The sequence below is a fragment of the Balaenoptera acutorostrata genome, chromosome 9, assembly GCF_949987535.1.
Source record: "Balaenoptera acutorostrata chromosome 9, mBalAcu1.1, whole genome shotgun sequence".
Lineage (NCBI taxonomy): Eukaryota > Metazoa > Chordata > Mammalia > Artiodactyla > Balaenopteridae > Balaenoptera > Balaenoptera acutorostrata.
In genome coordinates, this window is record NC_080072.1 from 40,662,121 (window position 1) to 40,679,857 (window position 17,737).

At 54.6% G+C, this 17,737-nt stretch overlaps 1 protein-coding gene across 5 annotated transcripts in view; it reads left to right on the forward strand.

Moving 5' to 3' along the window:
* PLEKHA7 (pleckstrin homology domain containing A7) overlaps window positions 1-14,858 on the forward strand; it is a 211,626-nt gene extending 196,768 nt beyond the window's left edge. For 2 of the 5 annotated variants that reach the window (XM_057553588.1, XM_007174870.2), the window contains 9 exons: window positions 713-901; window positions 994-1,111; window positions 2,957-3,060; window positions 3,641-3,841; window positions 6,661-6,819; window positions 8,993-9,126; window positions 9,931-10,073; window positions 11,485-11,595; window positions 13,490-14,858. In XM_057553588.1, coding sequence (XP_057409571.1) covers window positions 713-901; window positions 994-1,111; window positions 2,957-3,060; window positions 3,641-3,841; window positions 6,661-6,819; window positions 8,993-9,126; window positions 9,931-10,073; window positions 11,485-11,585 — 1,149 coding nt within the window. In that variant the 3' untranslated portion in view covers window positions 11,586-11,595; window positions 13,490-14,858. The remainder of the gene's footprint in view (window positions 1-712; window positions 902-993; window positions 1,112-2,956; window positions 3,061-3,640; window positions 3,842-6,660; window positions 6,820-8,992; window positions 9,127-9,930; window positions 10,074-11,484; window positions 11,596-13,489) is intronic. The other 3 variants (XM_057553589.1, XM_057553590.1, XM_057553591.1) reach the window with 3 other exon arrangements.
* Window positions 14,859-17,737: the final 2,879 nt, after the last annotated feature.

A 17,737-nucleotide genomic window follows, 5' to 3' on the forward strand; every position in this document is an offset into this window, starting at 1 on the left:
GGGCCAGGCTGTCGGTCTGTTCTCTACGTCTGTGACTCTAAGAAATAGGACTTTGCCAGCAATCAGAGGCCACAGCTCTCGGAGAGCATTGTGGACAGTGGGGTTCAAGGAAAATAGTTACATTCATCCCAGCCCAGGGAGTGGGCTGTGGAGAAGGCAGTGAGTCACCCATCCTGACTGCCTATTCTGTGCCTGAGTCAGGAAGGAGGAAATATTTTGTAACCATGTGCATTTCTGGTAGAAAGGGCAGGAGGATGTAGATGGTCCTTGCTCGTATCCCCAGCCTGCTGGAGGATCCAGAGACGGTGCAGGGACCGTGGGCTGGCTCCGTCTGAGCATGGTGGGATGGGGTGGCGGTGGTGGGGCACTGTCATAAACATACAGGAAAACACAGAGTTACCAGCCTGCCTCCCCTGATGGCGCGCTCCGAGCCAGTGGCATGAGAGCATGGACCCGTGTCCTGAGTTCTGGACTGTGTGTAGATCACACTTTGAAAAATGGAGGATGTGTGAATCAAAGGGAAGGATGGGGTTGGAGCAGAGACGTCTCCCGACCTCACAGCTCAGCCAGGGGAAACGCTGGCGTCTTTGGGCTGAAGTGGTCACTCCCTGCAGACCCAAGGTGGCCTGCTCCTTCCCTTTGGGCCACCACTGTGATCGTGCCACTGAGCATCCTGTCACCGGGCACTGGTTCTGGTTTCGTTTCTGAGCAGGAAGACGAGGCACCTCCCAGGCCCCCGCTCCCTGAGCTCTACAGCCCGGAGGACCAGCCCCCGGCCGTGCCACCTCTACCGAAGGAGGCCACCATCATCCGGCACACTTCAGTGAGGGGCCTCAAGCGGCAGTCGGACGAGAGGAAGCGAGACCGGGAGCAGGGGCAGTGTGTGAACGGGGACTCGAGGGTGAGCAGGGGGGACCCCTGGGGTTGCCCCGCTGTGTGTGGGGAGAGGGACGGCGGCAGGGCAGGTGTGACGGCCTCAGACTCTGCCCACAGGTGGAACTCCGGTCATACGTCAGTGAGCCTGAGCTGGCGACCTTCAGTGGGGACATGGCCCCTCCCTCCCTGGGACTCGTGGGCTCTGAGAGCAGGTACCAGACGTTGCCAGGCAGAGGTAAGGCGAGACTTTCCATGGAGTCTTCCTGGGCATCCCCGCCACTGCCACACCGCTGCTCCCCAGCCCTGCCCGGTCCTCACACCCTTCTGCCTGCAGCATGGGGCCTCAGCCTGGGTAGCAGCTGTCAGCGGACTCTGGGCTGTAGGGAGGGCCTGTCCTTCCTGCCTCTGGCTCACATCCTGATTCTCATCCTCTTTTATTACATCTGCCCCCCGGGAACAATGATAATAGCAGTTACTATAAAGCCCAGCACTGTTTTAAGCACTTTATATTCACTTAGTTAAGATTCGTGATAATCCCGTGAGGGAAGTACTATTCTTATCCCCATTTTAGAGATAAGAAAACCAAGGCCCAGAGAAGTGAAACAACTTGCCAATTAGCCAATAAGTGATAGAGCCAGAATCCCACCCTGCAGGCTGGGATGTTGGGTGACTGTCATCAGCTTGGCCATCCCATCTCATGCCTTCCAGAGGCTTTTCTCCTCTTCTGTGTCACTCTAAGACTCAATGAGTCCTTTCTTTAAACAAACACACCTTTCTCCTCAGTTGGGTCTTCTCACTCTCCTCCCCTGTCCCTTTGAGATGGGGGTAGGAACAGATTTAGGCCATTAGGCTCACCCATGCCCTGTTTTTCCCCATAGCCAGATCCTCTTTCTGAAATCCTTTTAAAAGGAGGCCATCTGGAACCCCAAAGCAGGTTGACCACACTCCCTCATTTGGTGGGAGGTCAGGCGCTTTCCCCCGTTCACAGGGTGTGGAAACAGGAGGCCACACCGCCATGATTTGGACTCCTATGGGGTTATGTGACTCCCAGCCCACGATGCTGTGTAGGCTTGCTGTGTCCTGAGCTGGTCCCTGGAGGGGACTGGCTTTTGCTGAGTTGGGCCACAGCAACCCTTGGCACTGTGCCTGCGGACCCTTTTCCCTTCATTCGTTACAGCCTAGAGGTGTTCATCAATGGCAGTGTTAGTGGCCTGTGGGCAGGACAGTTCTGTGTCGCTCAGGAGTCTCTGGGCATTGCAGGACATTTATCATTCTTTTTCCTATGTGCTAAATGCTGGTGGAGTCCTCAGTCAGTGTGATGCCCGTTTCCAGATGTCAGGGACCAGCCTTGATAAGAATGTTGCTAGTGGAGAAAGCACGGGCCGAGGCTCCACGTGACCTTGCACAAGTTGCTTCACCTCTCTGAGCTTTAGATTGCGTACCTCCACAGTGGTTAGGTAATGCTACTTTGTAGGGCCAGCGGGACAAAATCTATATGAAGCACCTGGCACGGTGCCTGCCTGTTATATAGTAAGTACTCAGTAAATGCTTGGTGCCTTCTTCTTTCCATTCTTCATTTATTCATTCAGTCATTTATTCATTCAACCAGGCATTGTTGAATTTGTAGACAGGCATGTTGACACTGTGGTCAGTGCAGTAACCAGTGAATACACTGAAGAATACAGGGAATAACTGATTCTGCCTGGAGCATTTGAAAAGGCTTCTCACAGGCAGGCATCCAAGTTGGGTCACACAGGATGCATAGGAGTTCATCAGGAGGAAGTGATGCAGGGCATTCCTCGCCCTCCATCCTTTCCTCCTGCCAAGCGGCCCAGGTCTTCTGCATGTGAGGGAAGATGAGGGTAGTCCCCAGATCCTCCTCTGGGGACAGAGGGCACCCGTGGGCTGGCCCCTCATTCCCTACCTGGGGCCTTGCTCTTCCGGGCCCTGGGGAGGAAGAAGCGTGGGTTGTTGGCTGGGTCCTCGTGGTCCCCTCACGGGAGTGGGAGGTGATCAAGAAGGGGCTGGTGGCCTGTCCTCCTCACCACAAATCCACTTGCATTTCTCTTTCCTCACTAAGGGCTCTCGGGGTCCACGTCAAGGCTCCAGCAGTCGTCCACCATTGCTCCCTACGTCACGCTTCAGAGGGGTCTAGATGCCGAAAGCAGCAAGGTGACCTACCCTGTGAGTGGCCTTGAGAAGTTCTTGAGGGGCTCACTGCTCCCTCATGCACAGAGGGAAGGGCTCCGAGGTAGACGGTAACTGGCGATCCTGTCAGGTGACCCCTCCAGAGCTCAGATTCCCTGTCACCATGTGCTCGTGATGCCTTCACCACTGCCCGCCAAGAAGGGCATCACACTGCCCTCCACATTTCCCAAGGGGCTCCCACCTTTCTCCCCAGTCTCGCCCAGTGAGTCACACCCTGAGTTGTGGCCCATGATGTGCTTGTGCCCAACTGGACAGGCCTGGGCCTCAGTGTCTGCATCTGCAGAATTGGGTGCTGCCCAGAGAGCCCGTGAGGGCCAGCGGTATCATGTCCACGAGTGTGCTTAGAGGAGGTGCTTCTCAGTGGCCAGGAGGAGCCCAACTGGAGAGTGTGTGTGTGTGTGTGTGTGTGTGTGTGTGTGTGTGTGTGTGTGTGTGTGTGAGAGAGAGAGAGAGACAGAGACAGAGACAGAGACAGAGAGACGGGGATGAAGCCAGCGGGGCGGCTGCCCTCTGTGTTCCCAGCCCAGCTGCCCTGTCTGTCCCTCCTGCCCCTCAGAGACCCAGGAGTGCCTTGGAGCGCCTGTACTCAGGGGACCACCAGCGGGGCAAGATGAGCGCGGAGGAGCAGCTCGAGCGCATGAAGCGGCACCAGAAGGCGCTGGTCCGGGAGCGCAAGAGGACGCTGAGCCAAGGAGAGAGGACGGGTCTGCCCTCGTCCCGCCACCTCAGCCAACCACTCCCTGGAGATCTCGGCTCAGTATGTTAGGAGGGTCCAGGCAGGCGGGGCTGGGACAGGGAGCAGAGCTTCCCCGAGTCCCCCAGACACAAGCACTTCTCAACCCCGAGAGAGTGGGCTGTCGACCTGGATGGCTCAGAGAACACCCCACGGGCTGTGTGTCCACAAGCCGGGACGCATGTGTGACTTGGCCAGAGGGCGCCCCGGAACTAGAGCAGGAACGAGGATGTCACTGCAGGAGCCCAGGAGCCAGAGAGAACATCCACAGTCAGTTCTGCAGTCGAGCTTGAGGGAGGCCTTTGTAAGCATTCGGAGTCTCTCAGCTGAACCAAGGACTCGGGAAGTACAGGGTTCGAGGAGTGGAGGAGAAAGATGGTGCTATGATTTGAGGAGGAGGAGTGCAAGCCAACCAGCCTCCCAAACCTCCAAGCGGGTGCCCTGTGGGGCAACTGAGCAGAGGGTGGTGCCCCTCACCTCTGAGGACTGGGGCTCTCCCACTGCTGCGGTGCTGACGGGCCTCCCCATGCCCCAGGAGAGCCGGGGCGTCTGCTGCCCCCTGGTGGTGCTTCCAGGCACTGCACCCTGCCCACAGTCGCCTTAGGTCCCTTTTGGAAACATTCCATTTGACTTTTCCCTGTTGTTTGAAATCAAATGTTTCCCTAGACCTCTAGCCTGACTGCTCTTCCCCTAATTCACTGCACAAGCTCTTTTGCTTTTAGCGTTACCGCTCATTGCCTCTCTAATCCTGCCTGATTGTGTCTACAGACGCTTCTAATTTGCATCAACCATTCTCTAACTGGCCTGTGCTCTTGTTATAATAGCAGGCTTATAATAGCAGCTCTTTTCTCCATAGCCTAGTGAGCACTCCCATGTGTGACTCACCTTTCTGCTGCCCCCTTTATGCAGGCTTACTGACTCATAATTCCCTTATCCCAAAAGCTGCCCCGCAAGTTTGAGCCAGCCCCACTGCCTGAGGGACGTGGTCATTGTCAGAGGTCTGGGCATGATGAATTTATCAAAGTCCATGCCTCACATCTGGACAGTAGACACAGACTTCAGAGATTGCATGTTGGAATAAATTCTGCCAAGTCTGAGGTGGTTCAGTTTTAATTCCTCCAGCCCCATCGGCACAATTTCTTACGGAAAACTTTTTGTGTTTCTAGTATTTAATAACTTGAACAGGTAGCAAGATACATTATGATCTGTATTCAGAGGGCCTCTCTGCAGCTGTTAGACACCATAGGGGTCAGACCCAGGATACTCATATCCTGAAAAGCTGCAAAGCCAGTAACTTTTAAACTTTATAAGTAAATGTCATATGATGAGGTAAAACTGACTTTTCACAACCTGATGTCTCAAATGTAGAAAAATGATCTAAAAATCGTAACTTGAATACCTTGTAATTTTTTTCTTTAAAAAAAAAAGACTTGTGTAAGTCTCTGCCTCAGCGCCAATAAACGTGTTGCTTAATGATAATGGATTGGCGTGGTTCTTCCCCAGGATACATTGTAGAGTCCAGTGAACTTTTTCTGTTTGTGGAAACAATCAGGCTGGGTTTATGTGAGGTCTTGTCTCTCTTTGGGGCACTGGTGAGCGTGTAAGAAAATGTGTGTTTTCTTTGTGAATCATTAAATTAATTTTTCATCCCTGAATCTTCAACTGCCTAATCCTTTTACACTTTAATTGGAAACCATCACCTAAGAGCGATTACGTTGACGTAGAGTCAGTATGGAGAGCTTGTGCACGAATGGGTGAAATGTGCTGCTATGGCGTGGGTTTGGGGCTTGGGTGAGTGAGGGCTTGAGGGGGCATTAAAGACAACAGTGACCACTTGGGGTTCTGTGAGGTGGATGGGGTGGGAAGGAGAAGGCAACCTGGGATGGAGAAGCGTCTGCTTGGCTTCTGCTCAAGAAAAGGGAGGCTTTGGGCCCATTCCCTCCTCTCAACAACCTGCTCAGCGTCGAGGCCTATGGGGATGCAGGCCACAGGTGATTAGAAAGGCCACGGCGGAGCCAAACCATTGTGCTGGGATCTTAAAGTGGCTAGGTTAGAGTTTCCCTCTGTGAAGCCTGCTTGTTACAGAGTTGGAAATGTTGCATTTGATTTAGCATTTAAATTTTACATGTTTTTGGTTTTTCTAACTTAAAACGTCTGCCCCAAATAGATGTGTGATACGCAGCAGCTTATCTGCCTCACTGGCCGCAAGCTGCTCCTGCTTGCACCTCCCCAGTCCCACGGTGGGGGCATTATTCCCCACCCTTAACTGTGTCCTGTTGGGAATGCCCACTAGAGAGGCTCTTGGCTATTCCACTTGCTTACCAGGGCCTCAGAGGGTTTGTTTTTCCCATTGTTTCTGAGCTGGAACATATGGCTCCCGAACCAGAAGGGCTTCCGTGATCTGTCATGCCACAGAAGCGGCAAACCTTTTCTCTTGAGCTCTGTCCCAGCTTCTGTTTTAGGGTCACCTTCTTGGACCTGGGAGCCTCCTGTATCCCTGGGGACCATTGTGAGTCTAAAGTCGTGGATCTTAGACCTGTGCCTGGGAGGTTTGGATACTTTGGGGCCCATATCAGAGAGAAATCAGCAGTCTGGAGTCCGGCTGTATCAAAGGGGCAGAGGCCTTGTTCTCTCTGTCACAGAGATTCAGAACACAGCAAAGACCATCCGTGTCACAGAATTGCTGCTGCCTTGTTTTAGAGATGAGGTTGAGGTCCATGGTCACACAGCTTTTCCCTAATGAGTCACAGGCCCATCTTCCCAAGGACCCCAGTGCCTGCAAGACCTACCCAAAAGGAATAGTCAGGAAGTGACTACATTTCACCCTCTTGTTCTGTTACCAGTGGAAGCGCGAGCAGGACTTTGACCTGCAGCTGCTGGAACGGGCCGTACAAGGGGACAGAAAGGACAAGGAGGAGAATGGCTGGCTGAAGGTGCGGGCTGTGCCTGTCACTGAGTTGGACCTGGAACCACAAGACTATGACGTGGACATCAGCAGAGAGGTGAGGGCAGGGGCTTCCTTCACGCTGCCCCCAGGAGGCCCAGCCTTCAGACGCCAGCCTGACCAACCCTCCCAGGGGCATTGGGCGGGGGTGGTGGGGTGTTGCCCTGAATGAGGACAAGCTCGGTTTCAGTGTGGCCCAGGAGGATGGATGAACAGCACCTGGAGGTAGTAAGAGGAGACCAGGCATTTTGATGCAGGTTCAGATCTGTCTCTCTTTGTAATTTGTGGCAAGTCATTTAACTTCTCTGTGCCTCAGTTTCCTCAGCAGTAATGTGGGTTGTGGGGAGCGTTAAGTGACTCAGCACATTGCGCTAACGGTTAGCAATGATCACAAAGCTGTGAGCACAGGGCCTGGCACATAGTAGGCATGTGATGAGGTAGTTGTTAGGATATGTTCCCTGGAAAACCAGGGGTTGGTCTTGCATCTGGCCAGTCAGGCCAATTTGGGCAGTCAGACTTGGGGGAAAAGGCAGGGCAGGTTTAGAAATCACAGGTGAAATATCCAGCTATGGCAGAGGCTAGGAGACCTGGATAGGTCTGGTCTGGGTTCTTTCGCCCTCTGGTGGCTCAAATGCATCATGGCCGGGCAGGCCCAGAAAAGCAAGTAACCGCAGTCAGGACCGTCTCTTACCCAAGGGAAGAGAACGGGAGTCAGAGCGTGACAGACTTAGGGTCTTCAAGACACAGGGTGGTGTCCTGTGGCCTATGTGTTACCATTTGTAAGCTCTGTAGAGCAGTGTCTTTGGCTGTTTGGTTCACCTTTGTGCACCCAGCACCAGGCCCGGCACACAGTAGACGCTCCGTAAATATTTGCTGAATGACGACTCTGTTGAATGAAGTGCGCAGTGGCCCACAGATATCCCAAACACATCTGTATGAGGACTTGGCCTGGCCTGAAACTGCAGGAGAGGAAATGCTCTCACCACATGAAGGATAGATCAGACAGGATGGGGGCAAATGGACGCCTGTGGAGTTGCTGGGTTCTGGGATCAGCTGGGGCTCCAGGGTTTAACGAGGTTAGTCCCCTGCCTTCAGACCTTTTCCCTTTGGCACCTCTGAAACAGCCAAAGGTCTGTGCTTTCTCAGGTCCACAAAAGAAGCTTCTACACACTGCCTTGGCAATGGAAGTGCATTTTGCGGTGTCCTAATTGGCCTGCCAGCCAGGGGAAAAAGTTCTTCCTTATCTCTAACCTAAATCCCTCCTGCTACAATGTAATCTGCTTCCTTCCTCTGCATCTGCCCTCATGGGAAATAACAGAAAAGAGCTTATTTCTTGCCATCTTTCTCCAGGATGAAAGGTCTGCATGGGCTTAAATTCAAGTCCAGATTTGCCCTGGGATTGGATTTAGCTTGTTTTTGGAAGTTTCAACCAACCCCATTTTAATGTAGTTCAAGGAAGAAAAAAATTCCCTGAGGTGTGTGCAAAAGTTGCCTTCAGCGTTCTTGGCCCACGTAAAGGTTCACCAAGCTGAGGTTTCTGTTGGGTTTATGTGAGAGACTGGTGGGGAGGAGCTGGGGTCATTTTCCTCTTGAGAGCAGTAGATTCAATGCGGCTGCCTCCTGTCTGGGTCTTTTGTAGGGACAGAAAGCACTATCACTTTCTTTCATCCCTCCACCCAGCCACCCAGCCACCCATCCAAGGAGTGCTTGCTGAAGGGCTACTAAGTACCAAGTCCCTGCTCTAGACAGTGGAGAAACAAACAGGAAACGGGAGGGAGTGGCAGGGGTGGGTGGATGAGAGAAGGAGGGTCAGGGAAGCCTTCTGGAGGTGAGGGTGGGAGGACGAGAAAGAGGCCGTGGAACCCAAGGAAGGAGCATCCCAGGCAGAGGAAAGAGCAGGGGCAGAGGTGGGTCAGTGTGGCCGGAGAGGTCAGATCACATCAAGGGTAGCTTTTAGGGTGATCATTTGTATCCTCAGGGCTTACTGGTCTAGTTATTTTGCCTTCCCCCTTCCCTTCCCTTGGCCTGTAGGAGGTTGCCTGGTACGGTAGATAGAACACGGGCTTTGGAGTCAAACCCAGATTCAGATCGGGACTGCACAGTGAACTGCCATTGTGATCTTAGCAAATTACTGAAGTCTGTGGGCTCCTCTGCGTGCCTCATGGCGGGGGACAGGATGGGGAGAGCAGGCCCCAAACCCAACATCTGTGCCTCCCACCACCTTTCCTCAGCTCTCCAAACCAGAGAAGGTCTCCATCCCCGAGCGTTACGTGGAGCTGGATCCTGAAGAGCCGCCCAGCCTGGAGGAGCTGCAGGCGCGGTACCGCAAAGCCGAGAAGATCCGGAACATCCTTGCCCGGTCCAGGTCAGCCCTCACGCTGCCTGAGCCCTGACGACCCGCTAGGCCGACCCCAGGGGTGTCTCAGCTGAATGGGCCCTGGGCTGGGCTGGCCGGGGAGTGTTTTGTCAGGCCTCCGTCTCAGACCAGCGCCGCTCATTGTGAGGAGCAGGCCGGCTGTCAGCACGTCACCCACAGATCAGCGAGGAAGCTTGCCCAGGTCATCTGGGAGGTCCTAAAGCACTCAGAGGGCCATCCTAGGCCCTTGCCCCCAAATCTGTGTCCCGTGGCCCTGGCAAGTGTGGGGAGTGGAGCCAAGTGTGGTGGTGAAGTGGACACAGTTGGAGGTAGGCCCCAAGGATGGCCCTCCCAGCCTTAGGGCCCATGTTCCCTCACACAGACCCCTAGACCAGAGCCAGGGGCCCAGCCTTGTCCTGAGGTGCCAGAGGCCTTGCCCACATCCCTGGAGGCCAGGATGGGACCCCAGGAAGAAGTGACTTTCCTGTCGCATCAGCCTCTGTAGCCTCAGAAACGTAAACCGGGTATTTGAGGACCTCCCTTTCAGAGAGCGGTTAGCCTTTTCACGTCTGGATTTAATAGGAGCTTAGAGCTGGAACTCTTATTTTGAGGTCTGCGATCCGCCAAAGGAGGAACAAAGCTGTGACTAGGTGTTTGGGGAGAAGCATGTGCACCTTTGTCTGGAGAGAAGGTGCACCGTTTTTATCTGATGCCCCCAAAAGGGTGAGATCCTCAGGCCAGGGAGACCCTGCTCTCCTGAGGCAGGTGCCTGGGGTGGCGAGGCCCACAGCCTGCTTTCTGGCTCTCCCACAGCATGTGCAACCTGCAGCCAGTGTCCGGCCAGGACCGGGACAGCGTGGCCGGCCTGGGCTCGCAGCTGCAGGAGCAGGAGCGCATCATCAACATCTCCTATGCCCTGGCCTCCGAGGCCTCGCAGCGCAGCAAGCAGGTGGCAGGTGAGGCCACGCGGACGGCCTCTGAGGCTGGGCCCCACCCCCTGCTCCTTGGGCTCAGGGCCTGGCATGGCCTGTCGGTCGTCGAGGGACGGTGGCATGTTCCCCTGTCCCAGGCGCGCTGCAGGGCTTGCGAGGGGCACTGGGGCTCAGGAGTGTCCCGGGAGAGGGTGTAGAGCTCATTCTTAAATCTTGGGAGTGGTACTGCTATTCCGCTTTCTCTGAGATTGTGGGTTGAGAACAGGTTTTTCCTGTTCTCCTGAGCTAAGGAGTCAAGGCTAAGGTTTCTGGCCTCACGAAGAAGGGGCAGGAAAGCTTTTTGGTGCTTGGATTTCTTGCTGGGACAATGCAGAATGGGGCCCCTCTAACCCTCCCTGGGGTCCCTGCTTTGGTTCCCAAGTCAAAGTCACTGTTCACCTATCAGAGTGGCCTGTGCCAGAAAGCAGGGCTTGGGAAGTGGGACTTTGCTGTCCAGTGGGAAAAAACCAGCACCATGGGATGGGAGGGTGTGTGTGTGTGTGTGTGTGTGTGTGTGTGTGTGTGTGTGTGCCAGGAAGGAGACTCCTGGCTCCTCTCTCCACCCACTTGTGCCCTCCCTGTGTGAGCTCTCACGGTTCACCTGTGCTGTTTCTCCCCAGATGCAGCCGCCCCTGCATGTCTAGGTGGTGCCCTTGGCCAGGTGTGAGAGGGGTGGTCTCTCACCAGCCTGAAGTGGGGTCCCAGTCCCCACCAGTCCTCCGACCCTGGCCAAAGGGTCTAGAAGTGACCACGGGTGGGGCCTGCTGGACCCTGAAGTGGCCGGCCCTGGGAAGCAGAGCCATGGGTGTGACCGAGGACAAGGGGCAGCCTGTTCTCTGTCTCCCAGCTCGGATCCCGTACAGAGTCACCGACTCCCCTGAGGACATGTGCGTGGGCTGAGAGGGGGTCTTCGTTGGGGAGACAGCAGACGGCTTTCCCGGGCCCCTCCTCGTAATGATCCTGGGGCTCCCTGATTTTGAATTCCTCCCCATGTCAAGGGCTCCAGCAGGGGCACCTTCCCTGCCATAAAGTGCCCTCCTCTCTGGCCTGTGCTTGCTCTACCTATGTGGACCTGCTGTCCTCGGCTTCCTTACCACCAGCAGGCGAGCGTGCCCCAGACCTGACACCCCGACACCCCGCACTCACGTCCCTGCTCAGTGGCCACCTTTGCTGCAGCCTTTCCTCACTCTTGCTCCCTCTCTCCAGCTCAGAGACATTTCTGGGAACTGCAGGCCAGGCCCCCGCCAAGCCCCATGGATGTGCCCCCCGCAAGCCCAGGCTGTTAGTGGTGGGCAGCGGGGCCCACGGCACCCCGGCCCTGCCGCGCAGGGCGTCTGGTGCTGCAGGAGCAGACGAGGAGCCTAACGCACCACTTAATTCCTGTCTGCCCGTCTAGCGCAGCAGCTGGCCCTCCTCCCGCCTAAAGCCCCCCTGTCCTCCAGGACGGTGCCACCTTACCCCCCCTTAAGCAACGGACTCCACTACACCTTTGTCTAACACCTTCCAAGTAAGAGCCCCCTCCTGGCGTGTCCCCTCACCTGGCGCTGAGCATGTCCCCTCCCCTCTGCTGCCGAGATGATTGCAGTGCCACCTGCTGACGCTTCCTTCCATGGGCAAAGCGGCTGCTCGGGAGACCCCTCCTGGACTGGTAGGCAGGTGGGGGGCTGATGATTTTTAGGAACTCAACGTTCAGCGGCTCTGATATAGTAGAGACTGTGTGATCCAAGCCCCCTGGCTCCCTGAAATCTCAGGAGCTAGAGCTGCGCCCCTTCCCGCCCCGCTGTCCTTCCTGCAGGCGGCCCAGTGCCCCAGGGGACCAGGGCAGGCCAGACGGCGGGCTTGGGAAGGGGGGACGGTGGCTGGGAAGGAAGAATTAGATCATGCCCTCTCCCCGTCAGGGCTTTGGCCAAAGAAATTGAAGAACCGGAAGCCTAGAAAAACCAGTTTTGCAGATGAGAACATGGGCCCTGTGAGGGATGGGGGCTCATTCCAGTCACAAGGGAAGCTTCAGGAGGAGGCTGCCCGGGGTGATGGCCCTCACCCCTGCAGAACATTCCAGCACCACCCCTTCTGAGTCCTCCCCACGTGGGCATTTAGGGTGAGAGGAGGCAGCGTGGGAGTAGGGAGGGAGTGCTGGACCAGGAGTCGGGAGGCCGGGGCCAAGTCCAGGCTGTTGTTCTGAGTTCTTGGCTGTTGCCTCACCTGGACGGGGAGGGCGTATCAGGAGTCTCAGCAGCCCTTTCCCTGACGTTCCACTTCATACGACTGTGTAGGGCTTCCCCTCTCATCCCTCTATACGCACTTGTGGTTAACGTTGCTGAGCGCCTACTCCGCGCCAGGCATCGCGCTGATCATCTCCTTTGACAACAACCCAATGGAGATATTCACCCCATTTTACAGATGAGGAAGCGCAGCTCAGAGACCCTGAGGGACTTGCCCAAGGAGTTGCGGCTGTGTCAGAGCCAGGGTTCGAACCCCTTCCGTGCGAGTTCAGAGCCTCTGTTCTCCATCGCCACCCTGGGCCCACCTGGGCCACCTCCATTGGCCCACCTGGGCCACCCCCGGGGGCTCTAGATGTTTGGAGAAGGGAGTGCAGTGAGGGATGGCGGTGTGTGGTTGGGACGGAGACATGGTCTTGGGCAAGTGTCCACCCACCCGGACGCTTCACTGTCCTGAGGGTGGCAGGAGGAGGTCGGCCTGTTGGGCCAGGCTCTCGGGAGGTGTGCAGTAGGGACCCCGTGACTGAGGAACCCCAGGGAATGCTCCAGCCAGGTCTTTTGTAAAGGCTGCAGGGTCTTCTGGGGCCACGGGAGTGTGTATGGTTTTCTCCTGGAGATCGAGTGTGGTGACGCCACCCCAGGCTGCAGAGAGGCAGAGGAGAGGCTCTGTTCCTCTCTGCTTTTGGTGCCCCTGTGGTCATGAGATAGGCCTCTAATGCTCTTTTCAGAGCACACACACATTTCCTTGTACCCTTCCAGCACCCTCATTAGGAGATTGGTACAGTCACCCTGTTTTTAGATTAAGAAAACGAGGCCCATGAAGGCTGAGAGAGTTACCCAGAGTCCCTCAGCAAATGAAGGGCAGGGCCAGAACTGGACCCCAGAGTCCTCTTTGCTCAGGCCTTCTGCCCTATCAGAGCAGGGACCCAGTCTAGGGGCCAGCATGTGTCTGGCAAACTTCCTAGAAGTGGTGAGGGTGGAGGAAAGGTGGGACGCCCGTTAGTTCTCGAAGCCGAGGGTCCCCCAGCAGCGGCCGCATTGCCCCAGCCCCCTGCTCTGCTGTTCTCTGTCTTGTCAGCCTGCCATTCCCTGTCACGTGTGCACAGACACGCCCACCGCCTGCTCCCCAGACGTGGGCTGGGGTCCTGCCAGCCTCTCATTGTCTCCTGTGCTTTTTGCCAGCCCAGGCAGTGACTGACCCGTGATCCAGCGTGCAGAGAAGTCTGGAGCGAGGGGCCAGTGGAACCAGTTTCCTCCGAGAAGATTGATCCTTCTTCCCCTTCCAGCTGAGCCGGGGTTCAGGCTGGAGGACAGAGCACCACCAGCTGTGGGGCACTCACCACAGGGCTAGGGCCTAACACCCACGCTTGTTTTAGTTCAGACTCCTTTTTACATGTGACAAAGGCACTTTTAATACACACTGTAAAATACTGACTCTGTATTTTAGAATCAGGCTATATTTTATAATGTTCACCTCAAGGGCTGAGTGGCTGAGAAGGTGAGGATGCAGGATTTTGGAGCTGCACATACAGATTCAGGTACCGTTTGGGTGGTGGGCGTGGGTGGGAGCCGAAGGGCAGGGTGAGCAGAGGCCAGTCCAGCGTCTGCTGAACTCAGGTGAGGTTGGATTGGAGATGTACTTCCAGTGGATTCCAGTGTTGCGCTCATTGGTCTGTTGTCCAGGGCAGTGATCAGCTGACCCTGACCTGGCCTGATGACCAGCTCTGTAGGGTGAAACTCCACCGAGCTGGCACGTGCAGCCTCGGCCTTGGGTCTGGCTTAGGCCCAAAGGTGTGTCCAAGAACTTTGGTTCCCAACCTGCCCATGAGGTTCTCTCAGCAAAGGGCTCTTCAAAAAAAAAACAAAAACAGTTCGCTGTAATTTAAAAAAAAAAAAAAATACACTTTGAAATACAGAAAAGGTGAGAAGAAACACCTTTGATTTGTATCATAAGCAATAAACGTCACACTGGGTGGCATCTACCTACAACTCCCTGAGTCCACACTAGGCTGTGATAGGTATCCTGGGGTCTTTGCGGCTGGCCCCTGAGAACACAGGTCAGCCTACCCAGGACTTGGGTCAGGTGGCAGGTGGGCAGGCAGCGAGCCCCTACCCTCCCTGATGGCCAGCAGGGCCGCGATGACAGGACTATGACTTGACTTCCAGCCTAAAACGGGGAGGGCGCTGTTAAGCCAGGCGCAGTGTTTGTGGCCCTTTATGTAAGTCATGAGCTCATGATATTCTGCATCCGGAAAATGAAGTTGAAAGACAAACAAACAAACAAACAAAAAACAACTCCATTGGGTGGAGCCACACTTTAAATGAAAATCTGTCTTTGACTGTGGTCAGAAAAATAATCTTGAATATATTTAGAAGTTGCCGTCTATTTTTAACTAACTCCATATGCTGCTAGTATCGACTTCATGACATTTGCCAAAATAAGATTTTATTTTTGCCTTTATAAGATTTTGTTGGAAAAAATGAAATGACTATTTTGCAAGAAAAAGTTAATTTAAATAAAACTGTAATGGTTTGCAAAAAAAAAAAATGTGATGTACAGATTAAAATATTAACCTGATATGCTTCCTGCTTTTTGCTGGCTATATTCTCCTGAGTGGCCTGTGTTAGTTTTTTTTCCATTTCTTTGGAAAACCCCCAGTGTCAGCTCTGGATCCTGCGGTGTTCACCTATGAAGTCTCTCCTGATGACAGTTCCGTGACACTTGATTGACTCTGGAGGCCTGAGGGAGGAAGGCCTGCGCACTTGGGCCTTTGGCTGGGCCTCAGCAGCCGCTCAGGACGGCCCCCTTAGCCGGGCTGGGGGCCGCCGGGCTGTGGACTCCTGTGCGGGGCTGGTTTGGCAGGCGGTCTGCAATCCCAGACAAAGGGAGGGACTCCGCAGGCCCTCTTCCAGCCCACATGCCTCCGGATCGCTCCAATGAGGCGGGTTAGTGACGGACCATTGCAAACTGGACTTGTGTTTAATTCGTTTTGACTTGTGATATATGCTTAAACAGAAGGCAAGAGGCCAGTTCAGTTTAGGGATGCGTGCGCTTCCAAGTTTGTTGCTATGGCAGTTTTTCTCTGTTGCCAAGAAGGGCGCCCTCAGTTTAGAGTGACTTTCCAACTAGTTAAACTGGAGAAAATAGATACCAAGGCATTCTGAAGAGGGAACGCTGCTGCTTTTTTAGCTACTGCTCTCTTTTTGACTTTTAAAATGAAAAATACTCTCCGGTTTTAAGCATTACTTGGAGCTATCTCCATAACCGATGAAAGGGAGGCAGGGATGGTGGGGAGGAGGGTTTTTGTCCATAACTGAGTGCAAGGCAAGAAAAAAGGTACAGGAGGCCCCCCTCCCCCCCCCTCCCCCCAGGGTGACTCCTGACTGTTCTCTCCACTCCAGCCGGGAGGAGGGGTAGCCTGTTCTGTAAGAATCGTGGCCCAAATTTCAAACAGAGCGTGACAGGCCCTCACCTCAGACTTCACGAAGAGCACGCGTGATCTGGAAGAGGCACCCTCCGGCTATGTCACGTGTGAGCAGGCACATGGCCCGGCCCCCTTCTCCACCCCCTGGAGAGGACTTGTTACCTGAGGTAAGATGCCATCTGCAGAGGATTGGCTGACCAGGGACCCTCCAGGCGGGGGGCCACTGGGAAACCCCATGTGGCCCAACGATTCTGGCTTTGCTTCTTTACCGGGACCCACGGGGCCCGAGCAGAGTTTGAAACGATGGGATTGCAGTCAGCAGAGGGAGCGTGAGCATGCTTCTGCACCCCTGCTGACGTCCATTCCTGACTTTAACCCAGGTCCCGGTCGAGCCCAGGATGTCTATCTTATTTTAGCAAGAACCAACAAGAACATTTTAGGATCTAGTATTAACGGGGTTGGGAATAATCTTTTCCTAATGCCCACTTGACCCTTCTGAACTGCCCAGATTCTCAACATGTCCAGGGCGTTGTTTAAATAATTGAAGTTGAGATGTGTGTGCATTTGTGAGTGCATGTGAGGCAGATGTGCCCAGACTGATGCGGATGTTGAAAGCAGGCCTTTTGTTTGCTCCCTTTCATTCACTTTTCTGCCCACCTTTGTGTCTGGCTCGGGGGGTGGGATCTGCAACTAGTCCCTTCTCCCTCTGACCCCTTGGCCACCTTCACTTAAGCTGGGTTCTCCAGAATTCTCCTGGCTGTTGTAGGTTGCAGCCTAAGGCCAGGGAAACCTCCATCTGCCCAAGGTCAGCTTGGGGATGGAAGGCATGGGGGGGTGGAGTGGATGTGGACCCTGACTCAGCTGGACAAGAGCCCATTTTAGGCTTTGGGAGTTTCCCCCAGCTGTGGTACAGAACTCTATGGCAAATCCTTTTGTGTTTGCACCAAGGGCAGTAAAGAAGCAGCAAATTATTTGTCTAATCCACAGATCACATCTCTGAGACGAGGCAGGCAAATGCTGGGAGCCCTCTGCTTCCGATTCAGCATCAGACACTGGGGCACGTGAGGGACTTTGCCCGTGTGGGTTGCGTGCCGTTACGAAAAGAACAAAGAGATGAGGCTGGGGGAATGGGAAAATGGCAGCCCCTCCCGGCCCGGTAAACACGCCATTGCTTTGCCATCTCTGCTCCAAAGGCTACCACTTTCATTGCTCTCCGAGCAAAGAAACCTTTCTTCAGAGCGAGTGGCAGGGTACAAAGGCAGAGTACAAAATGTGCACACATCACAGTCCCCGCAATTCTGTTTGAACAAGCATATTGATTGGGTCTGACCTTGTTACATTTTTTTCCTATTATTTGAAAAGGTGCATCTAAGTGTAGTGAATTGAACCAGCGGAACTGAACTTTCCATGAAAACTTCTCGAGGTATTTCTTTAGTTCAAAGCTTTTGAATTTTAAAGGGCATTTTTAATACGAGTCTGTTGAGTATTCTCTGCCACAGCCCAACAAGGGATGTTAAATGCAGATGAGGATGGAGCGAGGGCACCCGTGGGGTGGACGTGCCCACACAGCGGAGGGCGCGGGTCGTGGTTGGAGGGTGCAGGCCCTCCCAGGAAGGGCTAAGCTTTGGGGAGAGAGGCCGAGCCTGCGGAGCAGCACACACAGACCCCAGAAAGGATCCCTCTGAGCTCACTGGGGACAGCTTAGGAGACAGGGAGGAGGTTTCCCAGCTGAGCTTCTCAAAGGCTTTTATGTGGAGAGCTGAGAAGTACTTGCTAGGGGCCCCTTCCCATGGGCGAGGGTTTTGTCTTTGGGAATAAGGGGCTCCTTACTCAGCCACTCGCTTTCTCTTACACTGTGTTTTAGAACCGAGAAGGAATAAGAGGCACAGCCCCTTGGCTGAGGTCTCAGAGTCAGAAAAGAAGCTGCCACTGTCCTCAGCCCTTGACATCACTTAACGATTGCAGATGCTTTTCTGGTGAGCCCTGAGCTGCATCCCAATCCTCA